At 37.7% G+C, this 19,452-nt stretch overlaps 1 protein-coding gene across 1 annotated transcript; it reads right to left on the bottom strand.

Annotated features, from left to right (window-relative positions):
• Positions 1–5,823: 5,823 nt before the first annotated feature.
• On the bottom strand, positions 5,824–7,166 carry LOC138403431 (neuropeptide-like protein 31). Its single transcript, XM_069503924.1, has 2 exons — positions 7,053–7,166; positions 5,824–6,404 (listed from the first exon to the last, which is right to left on the bottom strand). The coding sequence occupies exons 1-2, from the start codon at positions 7,164–7,166 to the stop codon at positions 6,153–6,155; spliced, it is 366 nt and encodes a 121-aa protein (XP_069360025.1). The 3' UTR covers positions 5,824–6,152.
• Positions 7,167–19,452: the final 12,286 nt, after the last annotated feature.

Raw genomic sequence — 19,452 nt, forward strand, 5'->3', positions numbered from 1 at the left:
TTAGCGTAGGTTAAAAACCAGCCAAGTGCGAGTCAGGCTCGCGCAATGAGGGTTCCGTACTACAGTCGTATTTTTTGACATTTTGCACGATAATTTAACAACTATGATGCAAAAAAATAAATAAAAATCTGTTTTAGAATGTACCTTTCATATGATACCCCACTTGATATAGTCACTCACTTCGAAAGTTGAAAATACTAATTATTAGTTCATAACCACAATTGAATTTTTTTGTGTGATCTAACCCTAAATTCACCGTTTTCAGATTTTGCCCCAAATGTCTGCTATAAGATCTACCTACTTGCCAAATTTCAAGATTCTAGGTCAACGGGAAGTACCCTGTAGGTTTCTTGACAGACAGATAGACAGACAGACAATAAGGTGATCCTATAGGGGTGCGGTTTTACCTTTTGACGTACGGAACCCTAAAAAACATTGTATAATATCATGAAGTTTGGAAGGTAGTACGATTTCAAAAGTGAAATTAAAAAGTAAACATATAACTGAGTAAGTATTGTAATCTAATCTATCTTATCTAATTATTATTATATATAAGGAAAAGGTGACTTCATTTTGTCTGTCCTGCTTTGAATTATAAATGAGTGGATTCAGCCATTTGTCAGGGTCCACGTTTCAGCGCCATTTATGTGAGAACGGGAAGCACTGAATTTTGTTGTAAATGAAAGAATTTAAAAATATTTTTTTAGGGTTCCGTAGCCAAATGGCAAAAAACGGAACCCTTATAGATTCGTCGTGTCTGTCTGTCTGTCCGTCCGTATGTCACAGCCACTTTCTTCCGAAACTATAAGAGCTATACTGTTGAAACTTGGTAAGTAGATGTATTTTGTGAACCGCAAAAATAGAAAAAAACAATAAATTTTGGTGGTTTCTAAGTATGTAGAAATGAAACTCAATTTTTTTTTTATCAAACCCGTACGTGTATCTTTGGATAGGTCTTCAAAAATGATATTGAGGTTTCTTATATCATTTTTTTTCTAAACTGAATAGTTTGCGCGAGAGACACTTCCAAAGTGGTAAATGTGTGTCCCCCCCCCCCCCCCCCGCCCTGTAACTTCTAAAATAATAATGATAAAACTAAAAATAATGATATTTAATTTAATATGCAAAATGTCGATAAAATACGATTGTAGTACGGAACCCTCAGTGCGCGAGCCTGATTCGCACTTGGCTTGTTTTTTTAATATACCTGAGGAACTTTGTTTTGCTTGCTTTTATAATGGGGGGCGATAAATCTACTCTGTGGCGATAAGTCATGATTTATGTAGCCCCTTTTCCTAAATAACTCATATTGCACTCAATTAAAAATCTATAGTTTTCTAGAACCTGGCACGAAATTATAAACAAAATTATCACAATTTTTTGTTTATGATTTCAACAGTCAAGGATTCAATATTCATGAGTTATCAATTTTATGCTCGCATAGTGACTCATGATAATATATTATGTGTAGTGAAGCTCATAAAAACAAACCAACCAACATTTACTAAATTATAATAATAATACAGATATCTTACAGTTTTTAGAGTTCCGTACCTCAAAAGTAAAAACGGATCCCTTATAGGATCACTTTGTTGTCTGTCTGTCTGTCGGTCTGTTAAGAAACCTACAAGGTACTTCCTAGGGACATTCGGGGAAAAATAAATTTGTGGTAACATCACACAAAAAAAAAATTGTGGACATGAATTAATAATTAGTATTTTATATTTTCGAAGTAAGATAACTATATCAAGTGGGGTATCATACGAAAGGTCTTCACCTGTGCATTCTAAAACAAATTTTTATTTATTTTTATGCAACATAGTTTTTGAATTCAAAATGTCGAAAAAATACGACTGTAGTACGGAACCCTCGTTGCTCGAGCCTGACTCGAACTTGGCCGGTTTTTTCAACTTATCGTGCAAAAAATTATATGGTCTTAAAAAATAAGGACCTACCAAATTAACAATAAAAATAAGTAAATTATGCCAGTACCCGTAGTACAAGATTTTACGTCTCACCAAACGAAACCAAATTCGAGAGTCGAAATATTTCCGCGTTACAGTAAAATGGACCTAAACAGCCTTGAATTGAAGTCAAATATTCAATGGCACTGATTTGAATTTCGCAATGTTGCCGCTTGGAGCGCTGGCTGTAGAAGTGTAGACAAACTTGAGCTTTAAAACAAGGCTTTTAAGATCCAGTTTACTGTAACGCGGAAGTATTTCGACTCTTGAATTTGGTTTCGTTTGGTGAGACGTAAAATCTTGTGCTACGGGTACTAGTTCAGTAGTAGGCAGTAATGTAAGGAATTGTAATGTAGGTCTACAAGTCCTGCCTAGTTACATGTCTCGGCGAGATCGCCTAGTTAGCGACAGGACCGTGTTTGCACCCTGTTTTAATTATTTTAGGTGTAAGTTATGTTATGCTTCTTTGTATTTGTAAAGTATTTTGATGTTTTTTTTTTCAGAAAACCCCCTGATATTTATATTTCAGGGTTCTTGAGTGTCGGTAAATTTAATATTAAAATGTTTTTAACATTTTAATGTCTATTGTATAAAATAGTAGGTAGGTTTATTTATTTTAGTGTCTATTGTATAAGGTAGTAGGTAGGTAGGTTTATTTATTTTAGTGTCTATTGTATAAGGTAGTAGGTAGGTAGGTTTATTTATTTTAGTGTCTATTGTATAAGGTAGTAGGTAGGTAGGTTTATTTATTTTAGTGTCTATTGTATAAGGTAGTAGGTAGGTAGGTTTATTTATTTTAGTGTCTATTGTATAAGGTAGTAGGTAGGTAGGTTTATTTATTTTAGTGTCTATTGTATAAGGTAGTAGGTAGGTAGGTTTATTTATTTTAGTGTCTATTGTATAAGGTAGTAGGTAAGTAGGTTTATTTATTTTAGTGTCTATTGTATAAGGTAGTAGGTAGGTAGGTTTATTTATTTTAGTGTCTATTGTATAAGGTAGTAGGTAGGTAGGTTTATTTATTTTCGCCACTGCTCTCATGACACCGATGCAAAAGTCCTGAACGTTCCCCACATACCAGGGAACTCCAGTCTCTGTTGTCCAGCTGACTCCACCTGCGTGCAGGACACGCTCAACTGTTAGCTGGGTGTCCGTGGAGCAGAAGCACCCGGGTGTGTCGTCGGAGAGAATGTGCAAGTCCACCGTGAGCGGTCTATCTCGAACTGTGGCGGACCTACTAGATAGAGGTCGTTGGTGTACGCAATAAAGTACTAAATAAATAAACTGATAATTTAAGGCTTTGGTATTTCATGGTTTAACGACATAATAAAATGTAAATAGCGGATACCTACCACGATAATATAAAATCGTCGTATTAATCGTGTGTTCGGTTTAAAATTGCATTTATTATTCGTGCATGTAAAGTAGTAAGTCAGTGGCCAATAAACAATGAACTAAAGTAGTCGTGTTTTCTTTCTCCTGAAGGCCAACTCAAGTGAACCTTATTGCAGCCACCATCGTGGTAGGTACGTAATACCTACCACGATAATATAAAATCGTCGTATTAATCGTGGTAGGTACGTAATACCTACCACGATAATATAAAATCGTCGTATTAATCGTGGTAGGTACGTAATACCTACCTACTTACATTGTACTAGCTTCTGCTCGCGGCTTCGCCCGCGTGGCCTACAGGAAACAAATAGCATTTTTTTTCAGAAACAAACATTATAACATCAGGACGCACACCCTGAACAGCACCGAATAACACATATAACCTTCCAACCCCCAATTCATCCCTTTAGGGGGGGTTAAATAGTTAAGTTAATAACATCAATAAATAAAACTGTCCCATACAAAATTTCATCCCCTATTTTACCACCCTTATGGGCGAATTTTCATCACTTAGGGGTGGAATTTCGAAAAATCCTTTCTTAGTGGATACCTACTCTTTACAAAGAATAGACCCTCCAAATTTCATGTCTTTAGGACCAGCGGTTTAGGCTGTGCGTTGATATATATGTCAGTCAGTCAGTCAGCCAGTCAGTCAGGAATCTCTATATATATGTATATAAAAATGAATCCCTAAATGTGTTGCTGATCGCAAATCTCGAGAACAGCTGAACTGATTTCACTAATTCTTTTTTTATAATATTCCTTGAAGTACGAAAATCCTACGAGGATGGTTCTTACGGAGAGAAAAATTTAAAAAATTTGAATCGACTGTTAGGCGGAATAAAGTTCGCCGTAAATAAACAAACCTTATGCATATAACAAATATGGCTTCGATCCAGCTTAGGTACTTAAATTAGGCATTTCACCGTGCATGCAAGGTACAGGTTAACCCATTACCATCTTATACTGCATCGTCACTTACCACCAGGTGAGATTGCAGTCAAGGGCTAACTTGTATCTGAATATTAATGGAGATGTTTCGTAAACAGTTCCAGCGCTTGAAATTGATATTTAAATGTTACGCTGAGCTGATACATGACTGCCATAAGCCTGAGCATTTCCAACCACTCATATCTGCAGAGCTAGTCGTTGGCCGCGGGTATTGGACCACAATACATCACGGATCATATTATACCTACTTAATAATTCTTATTATTTTCAAAAACTTAGGTTTCATGCTCAAAATACTTACATAAAAAGCCGCTCAAGTGCGAGTCAAACTTGTATACGAAGGGTTCCTCCCTACCATCGTATAAGCATCTATGCGTATAAGATGTATTCATGGCAGCCATTTTGAAATTCGTCACCTTGATTTTTTATTATTTGTTGCTATAGTGACAATAGAAGACACATTGTGTGAAAATTTCAACCCGCTCTATCTATTATGGTTGATTCCAACATCAATGGTTGATAAGATACAGCTCGCTGACAGACAGACAGACGGAGAGCGGAGGCTTAGTAATAGGCTACTGCGTTGTCACTCTTCCTAATAATAGGTAATCAGGGTAATCCTGTATATTTTCATTAAAAGTTCAATGAATGTAGTCGGACAAACTTACATTGATGTTATGTTTAATGTACTGAGTAGAGACTATGGCGTAATGAGATCATGAAGTCTGCAGATAAGCTAAGTGCCTAGTTGCAAGTACATCTAATACTACACTGACAAGTAGGTCCAGTTTAGTTGCGAAACTAATACGTTGCAAATATAATATTTGAGAATAGGAATAGATTTATTTGCATGATTGTAGGTTTTATAAAAGCCGTGATAGCCTATTGGTTAAGACATCCGCTTCCTATTCGGGAGGTCAGGGGTTCTTCTACGTTTTGAAGTTATAGCTTTTTGGAAACCTGCATGTCTGAGAGATGTGTGAAGTCTGCCAATTCGCACTTAATTGAGGAATAAATTGGGCATAATGACTGTTCTTGTACCGAAAACCTGCCAAAGTATCCAATTTATTCTCGGATTAGTGTTATTTTACGTTGGTGAAATCAGCTCTTAATAATATTAGTATTTGATCTCCCAATTTTACAACTAATCTCTAGGTATATTTCTGGCGCATAATCAAATAACGTCATAAAATAAGTAAGTTCTGATCATAATTACCTAGCTTTAATTTGTCAAAGGTGAAAATAAAGTAAACAGATGTATACAGATTGTAAAGTAAAGGTTTATTGGCACAAAAATGCACATTTCACATTACATGCTATACAAGATATTTACAAAATCACAGATAAAAATTCCTTCCCTTTAAAGATTGATTCAAAGGTTAGGATTAAATTAACATATTAGATAGTGGAACGAAACAAAACTTAAAAGGAAAACTATACAATATTATAAATACAGCAGAGGATCGAGAGCGGGGATCGTGCTAACTCCCAGGCCTGCAGGACGTACTAATGAATCACTCTTGACACTTGGAGAGAACAAGTAGCTAGCGATCAGAATAAAACCGATTCCAAATATAAAGCGTACTTTGAAATTCTTACGGCTTTACTTGTACTTGTAAAGTTTCATAATGTTTTAGAGTGATTTATTAATATGGGCCCATTTTCCTGAAACTCTAAACTCTAAAGCCCTGACTCCGAAACTGAAGAATTGAGCATTTGACTAGCTGGAGGGCATAATAACTGCGTGAGTCGGTATTCTGATGTGCCGAGATAAGACTGGCAGAAGACATTTCAGTGAATAGAAGGAGTAGGTATTTGGTAATAGTGAAGTTGTTGTTGGTCTGATTACCACCAGCCTCCGCGGTTCCAGCCGTTGCCGTAGCCGTTGCCGTAGCCGTGGCCGTAACCGCTGCCGTAGCCGCCGTAGCCACTGGAAATAACGATGGGGCTGCTGTAGCCGCTGTAGCCGCGGTTCCAGCCGCCGCCGTAGCCGCTACCGTAGCCGCCGTTCCAGCCGCCGTAGCCGCCGTTCCAGCCGCTGCGGATGTAGCCGGCAGACACTGCGCTCAGGGCGACGGCCGCCAGGAGTACACACATCTGTTGGCAAACGTAAATGCTGCTTTAAACTCATAGTCTTTGGCGAATGTCCACTTAATCCACTTAGGTATATATTCCACAAATCGTCATCATGATCAACCCTTCGCTGGCTCACTACAGAGCATGGGTCTCGTCACAGAGTGAGAAGGGTTTTGGCCATAGTCTACCACGCTGGCCAAGTGCGGATTGGCAGACTTCACACACCTTTGAGAACATTATGAACTGTTGCATAGGTATAGTTAAAAGCCACTTTAGGGTTTTGCATGGAACACTAAAAAAGTTTTTAGAAAAATGCATGCAAACTTTGGAATCAACTCCCTTCGGCGATGTTCCCATTAGATTGCAACATGGGGTTATTCAAGGGGTGGACCAACAAATTCCCGAAAGGCCGGCAACGCATTGGTGGTTCCTCTGGTGGTGCTGCAAATGTCCATGGGCGGCGGTAATCACTTAACATGAGGTGACCCGCCTGCTCGTTTGCTCGCTATTTTTTATTAAAAATAATAATAATAATCACGTCCAATTAACACTTAAAATGAAAATATGATCCTTTTTATGTTACTTAATCCAAATTTTGAAATAAACAATTTTAATTTATATGTAACACAAATAAAATTAAATGATTTTATTTTAAAAAGAATGACTTACAAGGAATTTCATGTTGAGAGGAGTAGTCAGTTTCGGGAGTGGCGACTGAGTATGTGTGTTCAGAGCGACATAACCCTTATATACTGCGAGCCAGTTCCGAGTCCTCGCACGCATAGTGTCGCTGCGGGCGACATATTGGCCCAAACAAGTATTCACATCACCTCCTTTAATTGCAGAAAAATTCATGATTCTATCCGAGTCACAGAACGACCCGTACGTGCGAGGAGGACGGCCTCTCCCACCGACGAATCAAAACAAATATTATCACAAAATTAGCCATTATATCGCCCATTAAAGCTTTTATCAGAAACACGAGCATGCCGCGTATAAATATTGCACATAAATTATACTAAATAGTGCCAAAAATAGCGTATCCTAAAAGAGACAAATCGATTTACCTTCTCAAGGCGATCCAAGTGCGTAGGTTTGTGAAAATGCGGATGATGTTGGGCAGGTCTACAACATCGACGTCCTGAGGCTATAAACTCCAAATGCCACAGGGCCCGGTTGGCGTTTACGCCTATTCTATGAATATCATAAATAATTCACGGAACAAAAATAATTCGGAATTCGTTCAGTTATTTATTATCGCTACATTATCATAGACGGCTACGAACACAAACCATTAATTTATTATTAATGTTTATAATTTGAAGATTGATTATTATTATAACGCGGAGTTCATGTTAGGTCACACCTGTTGTACCTCGTATATAATGATAGGGGTACGTATACGATGCTTGTGTATGTTATTAACTTTGAAGGCTCTTCCTGTGAGAGAGGCTCGGTCGAGTCCCGATACCAGATGCTGGTTATTTCATTCTTTTAATCAGTATCCTTAAATTCTTCGCCACTACCTGAGTTCAACTAGTCAAAAGTTACCATTTCCTATACCGAACGATCTTTTGCCTTCGGTATAGAAACTATCCTATATATTGACCTAGATTATTAACTATAAGTAGGTATTATCTAAAAAGAGTTTAGCTATAACTTGCGTTTAACTCTCTGAACTCTGATTTCCCGGGATAAAAAGTTGCCTATGTCGCTTTCCAGGTCTTCACTATAGCCATGCACAAATCACGTCGATCCGTTGCTCCGTTGCGATGATTGAAGGACAAATCAACACACACTTTTGCATTTATAATATGGGTAGTGATAGCATGGATGTAGATATAGATTCCCATGTTTCTGAGGCAAAGTAATTATCTAGTTGATAGATTACTCCAATCAGCTCCGGCGCTGAGACGCAAGTCGCCGTCCTCGCCCGAGAGTGGCCACTTGATGGTGACGCTGAACACATTATGTTGTGACACGGTGTGACTAAAACTTACAAGGAGTATTAATGCTAAGCTGCAAGTGTCGCAGATTTGCATACAATAAATACGATTGACGGCAGGTATTGATGAGTTTGTTTAAGGCTAGGACAGACAGCGTGGGTAGAGTTATTATAACGAGTAAAATTTAACTCCTCACGTACCATTTTAACTTTATGTGTCAAATTTTATGTGAAAAGTACGATTTTAGTCCTTATTTTAAAGATGAACTGTAATTTTGACATGACAGTTGACCCATACCCTCTAACAATTAAACCTGGAATAGCGGTGGAATAGTTATACTCTGTTTTGTCTTTCTCTGTCATCAGTAATTTGACATTTGAAGGAAAAAGACAAAACAGAGTATAACTATTCCACCGCTATTCCAGGTTTATTTGTTAGAGGGATAGAGTAGAGACAATGGCGCGTGAGGAGTTATTTTGTACGGACTATATTATGTTATTTATGACAATGTCCCGACCGAATTTTGGTCACGACATCAATAAAGATTAGCCAACACGTCACCCGCACTCGCCCGCACCGGGTCAGCGCGGGGGCTGTGCGGGTGCGCGGGGCGTTCCTTCCCCGATTGTCATCTCGACTTGTCGCGTACTATAGGTATGCTGTGTTGTTCAAGCCTTAAGGCACGAAAAATGTGAATTAAACTAGTATTAAATAACTGTAATAATAATGTATAGTTTAGATATCTGAGACACGCCTTTGACTGAGTGTTCTGCCATTAAGGGTTGGACGACAAGGCATCGGATGTAGGAACTTCGGAATAATTTTTGTTGCTTCTTTGGAGAAGTACTTAATTACATACTCGAGGCGCTGCGGAGTGCGGAGTGCGGAGTGCGGAGTGCGGAGTGCGGAGTGCGGAGTGCGGAGTGCGGCGCGTTGTGAGTGATCTTACTCTTTCCTGTAATTAGCGACGGACGACGGTGTCAGTTCATATTATATGTCAATTATCGGAAATTACATTATAGTTTCCAAGCCTAGTGGTTAAGACGACGCCCTTCTATTCGAGAGGTCGGAGGTTTGATTCCGGGCGCACACCTCGAACTTTTCGGAATTTTGTGCGTTTTAATTTAATCAGGAAAACATCCTGCATGCTTGAGAGCTCTCCATAATGTTCTCAAAGGTGTGTCTAGTCTGCCAATCCACACTTGGTCAGCGTGGTGAACTATGGCCTAAAACCGTCTCACTCTGAGAGGAGACCTGTCCTCAATAGTGGGCCGGCGATACGTTGATCATGACGGTGATGACATATTTCCCGCGCGACTTTATTACTTGCGACATTTTAAAGTAATTAATTGAATGACACAAAATCTTGAAATTGGTAAAACCGAAGTAAATATCAGTTAAGTTTAGTTGTAGAACAAGTTGCTATAATAAGACATGTTGTGGTGATTTTTGTAGCGCAAGGCTTCGCTGCACGTGCTTTGTATTACAAGTCAAAATTTGGACAGTCTATGTACAAAGGTCTGGCTCTAGTTAACGCGCAGGTGTAGCCAGTGCAGGCACTAGTGGCAAACTTACGCCTTACTATTTAATGCTAATGCTGGGCTCAATTTATCAATTTACATTAAAAGGGCATGGAAGCGAATTTCCAAAATATTACTTACAGTAGTATGAGTACAGTTATCATCATCATCACCAGCTCAAGCACACACAGCACAAGTCGCCACGCTGGCCAAGTGCGGATTGACGGACTTTACATACCTGTGAAAACATTATGGACTCTCGGGCATGCAGGTTTCCTCACTTAAAGCTAATTATTATTTAAACGCATATAACTTGGAAAAGTTAAGGGCGCGTGCCCGGGATCGAACCCTAGACCCTCTGAATAGGAGGCCGAAGTCTTCCACAAGACTACCACGCTAAGTACGGCACAGCGCTGAGTAGAATTCAACGCGGGGTTATGGATATATATATATATATCCATAACTTGTATATTATACTTGCCACTTCTATGCTATCCTTTCGGTCGAAGATGGAGAATGACAAAGTCGTTTCATGGTGCACTCAGGTAGATCAGGAGTTTTGTCAAATCACTAAATAGTTTCGTGCATATGTACTTGAACGTCGTAGGTCGTATGCTTCTGAGAATCAAGGACATTCAACACGTCTATCATTTTTATGATAGTGTTTTTACCTACACTTCAAGGAAATGGAAATTTTTAAATACAAATCAAAAATTGCGGACCTGGCAGCATTCGAACCTGCATCTCCGTGGGAACCGCGCCCGAATGCCTCGACCGCTAGGCCACGGTTCACTTGCTGTTGCTGCCAGTGACGTAAAAAAAAAATTCAACACGTCATTTAGTACGACCAACAACAACATAATATTACTTAAACAATATTTTAATGTAACGTGTTCAGGAAACTAGAAAACTTAGTATCAAATTTCATCAAAATCAGTTAAACTGTTGGGGCGTAAGAAGCTAGCAGTCAGACGACAGACAGACACTTTCGCATTTATAATATTGGTATATGATATAACACATGTTAATAAAAAGAAATGAATAGAATGACCGTGACTTTGTCCGTGTGGATTTAGGTTTTAAATAGATTAGCTTAATCCCGCGACTTCGTCCGCATGGACTACATAAATTTGAAACCCCTATTCTACCTTGTTCGGGAATTAATGAAGGAACTTAATATCTAGAGAATTGTCTTCCATTTAACTTTTGGTAATGGGACAGGGTGATAAAGACTGCGTACATACAGTGAATGAAGTAAAACAAATATAATCTGACATGTGCGAGTCGGACTCACACACGAAGGGTTCCGTAGTACATGAAATAACACTATTTAATAATTATTTATAATTTCCATGGCGGCTATTTTGAAATTTCTATTGTTTGTTATAGCGGTAAAAGAAATGCATATTCTGTGAAGATTTTACCTCTCTAGCTATTACGGTTCATAAGATACAGCCTATTGAGACACTTACAGACAGACGGACGGACAGCAGAGGCTTAGAAATAGGGCCCCGTTGGCACCTTTCGTGTACGGAACCCTATAACGAAACTGTAACTTTCATTTTTCTTACTTATAAAAAATAAAATTAAAAAATTTCAATGCTAATATTACGCAAGTGTAAATGTAGTAACATGCGCCAATCACACTAATGACTGGATCTTAGGTGTCCGTATATATAATAATATAATGAATAATGTTCAATTGTAGCTAAAAGCAAATCGCTATTGCTATGTTGTCGTAATTGGGAGCTCTACTTAGGTACTGCAAAAGTGCAAGAGCGTCCAATCATCGAAAATATTATGATAAGTTATGTTTAAATAAAAACGTGATGAAATGATCACTTAGGCATAGGTAACTGCAATACATTTGTAAGAATTGTCGTAAAATCTATAGTTACTTATAATATAAAACTCTAACTGGACCATTTTTGTATATTAAATATGTAAGTATTTTCAAAATCAAATAATTTATTGAAAATAGGTAATAAATTACACTTTTTGATTGTCAGATATTGGATTTTTTTTTATTTTTTTTAAAGAATATAAGCCATGTTAAATGACTAATATTCCCCTTTCCTCTCCAACAAAGCATCAAGCTTGTGCTAGGAGTAGGTACGACAATAGTGCAACGGGCGGGGTTTGAACCGTCGACCTTTCGGTTTTCAGTCCACTCCTTTACCCGTTGAGCTATTGAGACTCTAAAATTTTGTAAGATATAGTGGTGATAATTTTTACGCAAACTTAAAGCTAAAGCTACGAGGGTTCCAAACACGCCCAGGTCTGAGAAGAGCCCGTTTTGATAATTTTAATCGCAGTAAGCATTATTCATCGTCATCATCATTATCAAGATGTCCACTGCTGGGCATAGGTCTCTTGTGGAGAGTTCCACACGCCACGGTCTTGCGTCGCCTGAATCCAGCGGCTCCCTGCGGGGGATCCACTTATGGGGAGTTTTCCAACGTTGCGCTTTCCGGTGGAAGATCACCATCCCACCGTAGCGACCTCTGTGCCCTGCTCATTATTGAGCCAAAAACAGTATTTCTTTAATTTACACGCACAAGTGAAATATACAACCTCTAAAATGGGTCCTAAAGTCAAGGGAAACGTTGTATATTATAATTGGTTTCTGATCTTGAAAATAGAAAAAATGAGACAACATAATATTTTGTACATCCGACATACATTATGATAATATGGATCGTCTTGGATGTAACGATTTTGCGGCACACAAACATGTCCGTTCCGAGGTCCACGCGTTGCGCAAGCGTCTCTACTGTACTAGAATATAACATCATGTTACTAGCCGTGAGCCGCGACTCCACGCTTTTTATCCGACTGCGGTGAAGCTCAAAGGAGGGTTATTTGTTTGACCTATGTATGTATGTATATATGTCCGTTCGTATGTCCCCTCGTAACGGCTCAACCGATTTCAATAAATGATACGTTATTAGATTTTTCTTGGTAGCGCGAGTGTCACTACGAAGCTAAAATTCTAAAAAATCTAAATGGCGGATTTTATGCGCTTTAATGTGCGGGCTGAGAAAAAAAAACATTATTACTCACATTTGAAAAAAAATCATTTCATTTCATTTTACTTATTTCAATTCATTTCATTTCAATAATCTTGTCTCAGTCTGGCATGAATTTTGTGATTATTGTGCGCGTGATTTATATTATGGTCGTAATTTATTCTCCAAATTTAAATTTAAATTTGATATAATTTAATTATTATTTTGTTTTCAAAAAAAATGTTTAAATCTTGATAAAGTATGTCGGCGCGAAGGCGTTAATAGTTAATCGTAGTCAATCAAAAGTTAAATATTACCTTGTTAACAAAGTACTAAAATAGCCTCAGAGTTTGTAAAGTTCATTAATCATAGTGAACAATTGAAAGTGATGACGAATTGTTATTGTGTGCGAGTGATTACGCATGTTTTGGTATAAATACAGGCGGGCGACGTCTCAGGAAGCATTATTGCTTGAGACGTCGTGCTGCTCGAACCTCTCGAGATTTGCAATGAAAGTAAAGTTCAAACGAGTATTGTGGTTTCATTCATAATGGATGAAGATACTGAACACAGTGACGTCAGCAATGCTGACGTCACGCTTTTTAAATATGGCTCTGAAACTCTTTAGCCGTCATCAGAAGTGGGATCGACCGCTATTCCACCAGGTCGATCATTAGATTTGCTGCAGCAAAACAACCTTGACGTCGAACCTCGAAATGAAGTAAACTGTCAGTCTATTGGTTGGGGTTCCGCCTCAGTTCTACATGCAAATGATGCAGATGATGCAGACAATGTCGGAACGTATGTGTGCCCCACCTACTGAATCAAAGATCAGGCAACAGAATAAAAACGGTGTGCTACCATAATCTAAAAACTTATTATCCAAAACCCTGTGCATGACACTACTCCTTCCCCATCCTCTACGAGATCCACGAGTTCTATCCACGAGTTTATCCACGAGATTATCCACGAGACTATCCACGAGACTATCCACGAGAATATCCACGAGACTATCCACGAGACTATCCACGAGACTATCCACGAGACTATCCACGAGACTATCCACGAGACTATCCACGAGACTATCCACGAGACTATCCACGAGACTATCCACGAGACTATCCACGAGATTATCCACGAGTTTTATCCACGAGATTATCCACGAGTCTATCCACTTGTTTATCCACATCCACAAATATCCACAATAAGTGAAATCTTTCACTTATTACCCAAAGACCAGAAACATAAAAGATGTGCTGGTTTACTAAAAACATAACTAAGCATCATCTGATGCTCACAGATACCAATCTCAAAAGAAAAATAATTGTTTCAGAATCAATATCAATCGTCAGGCTGGTGCAGAGCGCGCACCGCCTGTCAGTATGGCCGTGTCGGCGCGAAGGCGTTAATAGTTAATCGTAGTCAATCAAAAGTTAAATATTACCTTGTTAACAAAGTACTAAAATAGCCTCAGAGTTTGTAAAGTTCATTAATCATAGTGAACAATTGAAAGTGATGACGAATTGTTATTGTGTGCGAGTGATTACGCATGTTTTGGTATAAATACAGGCGGGCGACGTCTCAGGAAGCATTATTGCTTGAGACGTCGTGCTGCTCGAACCTCTCGAGATTTGCAATGAAAGTAAAGTTCAAACGAGTATTGTGGTTTCATTCATAATGGATGAAGATACTGAACACAGTGACGTCAGCAATGCTGACGTCACGCTTTTTAAATATGGCTCTGAAACTCTTTAGCCGTCAAGTATAATTATGTAAATTTTAGAGTAACGTTGAAAAATAGGTTACAACTCTATCCGTATACCTTACACGTGCTAAAGCCTAATACAAACAAACAGACAAGTTATAAAACTTGATTATTAGTAGAGGTTAAAAAGTACGTAAATATTTCAAGTTTTCCCGTCGACGGTTCACATCTCGTCGTGAAGTTCAACCTTTCCACAATTCGCTCCACTTTTCGTAGAAAAATACAAGTTTTGCGTTTATTTACCAATATAGTTACTGTCCTTCAAATAATATACAACTGGTTTTAAAATAAATACAGAAAAAAAACAGGATCTAGATTTAATTTTATGACTCGACCTGCCTACTTAATTAATGTGACTTGATGAGTAGTCACTAGAGTCACTAATCAGAGAAGAATTAAATTATTACTTTTGACGGTTCCGTACCCGAAGGGTGCCAGTCGGACCCTATTTCTTAGTTTCTGCTGTCCTTTCCTCTGTCCGTTCATCTGTCTGGCAGCGGGCTGTTCTTATCTCATGAACTCTCATCTCAACATCTCAATACTTAGAGAGTCGAAGTTTTCACATATTATTTTTGTATTGCCATAGCAAAAAATAATAAAGAATCAAGATGGCGAATTTCAAAATGCATGCAAATTAAAGAAAATAAAAAGTAGATACGTAGTGTTAGATCTTGTACGATGGTACGGAACTGTTACGGAACCATTCTTTGGCATGGTGACTGGTTTTAACTCTACTGTATAATTTAGTAGGTGTGTATTCAGGTTGTTATTTATTTGTTATCGGTTCATCCATTTCCTCATCCAGTTACCAAACTACACATTAGATATACCCCTACCCCTTCCAAGTTACCCCCTTCCATTTTCGACTGCATCATCAGACGAGATCACTTACCATCAAATGAGATCGCAGAAAAGGCTAACTTGTATCTGATTAAAAAAAATAGATTCTCAGCGTTTCAAGTATCATATATGTATAGGCTATATGACACCATATCCAGTCCCATAGGGTGGATACGACAAACAAAAACACGACCACAAAAAGTTAACTACAGATAAATAGATTCGTTTTGTATCGAAGATGACATTCCGAGTAGATATATAGGTACTATACTTAGATATCCTAACCTAAATACTAATTTAAATGCGAAAGAGTGTCTGTGTGTCTGACTTCTATCTTTTCACGGTCCCTTCCCTTTAACTGATTTTGATGAAATTTAGCACAGACTTTTAGCTTATATCCTGGGGATGGACATAGGCTACTTTTTGTCCAGGGAAATCAAAGAGTTCTCACGAGATTTTTTTAAAAACCTAAATCCACACGAACAAAGTCGCAGGCGTCTTTAGTATTTAAAAAATGGTCCTTCCGGGTTGGCGTTTTTACGGAGCGTAGGTACTTAGTCGGATTTTAGTTTAAAACACAGAAATAAAATGAATGTACCTACCTACTTATAGAATAGCTACTCCAAACAACAGTCACGTTCCGCGCCTTCTAACTAGTCTGTCGCGTTTTGTACGTTTTTTGTTGAATTCTCTATTGCACATAAACACGTACATAGGTGAACTTTATACTTAGAGGTACCTATTCTCTTCCAGTTGACCTTCCAGTTGATAGTGGAGATGGGGGCAAAGGGGATAGAACAGTGCGTGGACCACCAACATAGGTACGTCAGCAACTCGCATTAGAAGGTAGAATTGTTGTTGGGAACGACCTACAGAGAACATGAAGATCATCATTGTTTGCAACTTGATCTTGTTCACTTTTTGTTGATCTTGTACGATACACGTTACTTAACTTAAAAAGTGAATTCTCAGTTCAATTGAAATAATACCTATTAACTTACTTATCTTATATATATAAAATTCAAAGTCCTGACTGACTGACTGACTGACTTATATATCAACGCACAGCCTAAGCCGCAAGTCCTAGAGACATGAAATTTTGAGGGTGTGTTCTTTGTAAAGAGTAGGTATCCACTAAAAAGGGTTTTTTGAAATTCCACTTCTAATGGGGGATGGAAGTTTGTATGAAAGTCCGTCATTTTTTAAAGAAACATCATCTTTTTTTTAAGAAAAAGAAGAAGGACTTTCATACAAACTTCCATCATCATCGTCATCGATGAAAATTGGTATTTGGGTTTTCGGTAACAAATGAAGAAATATGTATTGCAGGATTTTTGGAAATTCAACCCCCACCTCGATTTTCTAAATTCCACCCGAGCGAAGCCGGGGCGGGTCAGCTAGTGTTCAAATAAAATGTTATCTCTACGATATACTTAGTGTACAAAGGGCTTCCTTTGTACAAATACTGTTAATGTTTTGGCGACGGCAAAAAGGAAGTTCTCATATTATGTAAATTATATTTAAATCGATTTTAAAATTTACGAGCGCCGGATTTCATTGGGTTTTTACAACACGGTGTCGAATTAGTGATACTGTTTACTGCTTAGCTAGAGGCTAGAGGACGGAATATTAGTTGTGACAGCGGACCACAAGGTTCTATTAGGCAATTTTGTCTCAATTTAGTTGTTTTAACAAGTGTACAAACTTCCGACTTGATTAGATTATTAATTAGTGAGTAAAAGTGTTCAAACACATTACGATAAGGATATTATGGAGCTTAGATACCCACCACGTTGCAAAACACCAGGCAGGTGCGACTCGGACTCGCACAAGGTTCCGTACTCATAAAAAAAAATTCGTGGCGGCTATTTTGAAATTTTTATTATTTATTGTTATAGCGGCAATAGAAATACATATTCTGTGAAAATTTCAACTCTCTACCTGTTATGGTTCACGAGATACAGCCCAACAGACAGACGAACGGACGGACAGCTAGGCCTTAATAATAGGGTTCCGTTGACACCCTTCGGGTACGGAACCATCAAAAAGAAAATAATTATATTTATCCGCTGTTGGTGTCACAGACAGTACATACGAATGTTCTATTGTCACGCGTCACACCACGCATGGGTGTACAATATAAACTGCTGTACAGTGTACGTCCCTCCGACAATCCGGGGTTCGATCCCGGGCAGGGCACGAACCTCTTACTTTTCAGAGTTATGTGCGTTTTAAGCGATTTAATATCAAGTGCTTTAACGGTGAAGGAAAACATCGTGCATGCCTGACTCCTCCATAGTGTTCTCGAAGGTGTGTGAACTCTGCTAATCCGCATTGGACCAGCGTAGTAAACTATGGCCAAACCGTTTTCATTCTGAGAGGAGACCCGTGCTCAGTAGTGAGCCAGCGATAAGTTCATCATCATGATGATATAAATAATTACTTATGTAGTGTGATTGGTGGGTTACATTACAGAATTTTACATTGGCGGCTGGCACTGAGTCAGCATAAAAGAATTTTAATAACAATCATAATATGTCAGTACATCGTATTCCTTATTGCTTGCCCTTTTCTTTAGATAATAATCAATGCGATGGACTTCCAGATCCTTCCGCGAACAACTCCACCAGGATAAGTGTTCAACTCTTAAGTTTACTGTCACTTCAACTCTAAAGTTAAGTTAGTAAGTTAAGTTTACTATAATTGTGATAAAATTCCATTTATTTTACTTTCTAGTAGTAAGTAGATACATAACCGACAAAAATAACAATGTTTGGCATATACAAGGACATCAAAAGGTACATAGGTATTAAGAAAAGGCCTGACTCCCAACTGACTGACTCATCAACGCTCAGCCCAAACCATTGTACCTAGAAAACTGAATTATTGCATACCTAATACATATTTAGTTTATAATGTCAGCTAGGAATAAGGCTAGAATTTCCTGAATTCCCATGGATCCAATTCTAGTTTACTTATATGAAGACCGGTATTGCAAAATGAAAAAAAAATATATCGAAATTACTTTAAAAAGTGTTATTAATAATTGTGTGTGTGTGTGTCGACAGTTTAACGTGCTCTTCGAGGTACGAAGTCAAGGCCCAATGAAGAGCTATTAAATTGGTTACCCAACCAGAACCTGAAATAGAGCAACGTAGCCTAACCACAACAATCGACTTAAAAACCATAAACGAGAATATATCAATTTATCTACACTAGTAGTATGTGATAACGTCTGCTTATAAATAATTATGATATTCAACTGAGTTGGGTTCACCTTAATCATACTTTAATTTAACCGATGACGTGATATATTGCATAAAGCATAAAGCATAAAGTATATAATTTGCATAATATACGAAATATTATGATAGCTGTTCTCTATCGATTCATCAAAGTCACTGATCTAATGCTTCTGTAACACTTTCATTCATAAATGTTTTATAAATACTACTTACTTATATATTATAGTTTTAACCTTTACTAGTTCATTCATACGCATTACAAGTTCCTATGTACATACTAAAACGTGAGAGGGTTTCCCCCCTTGTTTCTGAGACGAGCACTCACTGTCATCGGTGCTAATAAAAATGAGCAGAAAAAGTAGTTTTCCAGAAGTTTCTGACTACCATTTACTTTCCTACTTCATTTTAAAAATAGAGCATAAATTTTTCAGAATGTAGCAACTTATTAATTTCATATAGACCATCCAACGTTTATTATAAAATATCAGCTAAGTAATATAACAATTAACTTTGAAATGCTGATGTCACTTATCAACTTTATAAACAAACATCATTGTTTTTTATTACTTTATGTTTTTTTTGTTTATTTCGATTCAATCCTTGACACAATAAATGCAACCTTTCAAAACATTTAGAGGTCCTGATCAATATTTAATACAAATATTATTTAAATGTTCATTTTTGTAAACTGATATTATTTTATATATTTTTTCCTTGAGACGTTATTTCTTCTATTTCTATATAT

The sequence above is a fragment of the Maniola hyperantus genome, chromosome 16 (genome assembly GCF_902806685.2).
Source record: "Maniola hyperantus chromosome 16, iAphHyp1.2, whole genome shotgun sequence".
Lineage (NCBI taxonomy): Eukaryota > Metazoa > Arthropoda > Insecta > Lepidoptera > Nymphalidae > Maniola > Maniola hyperantus.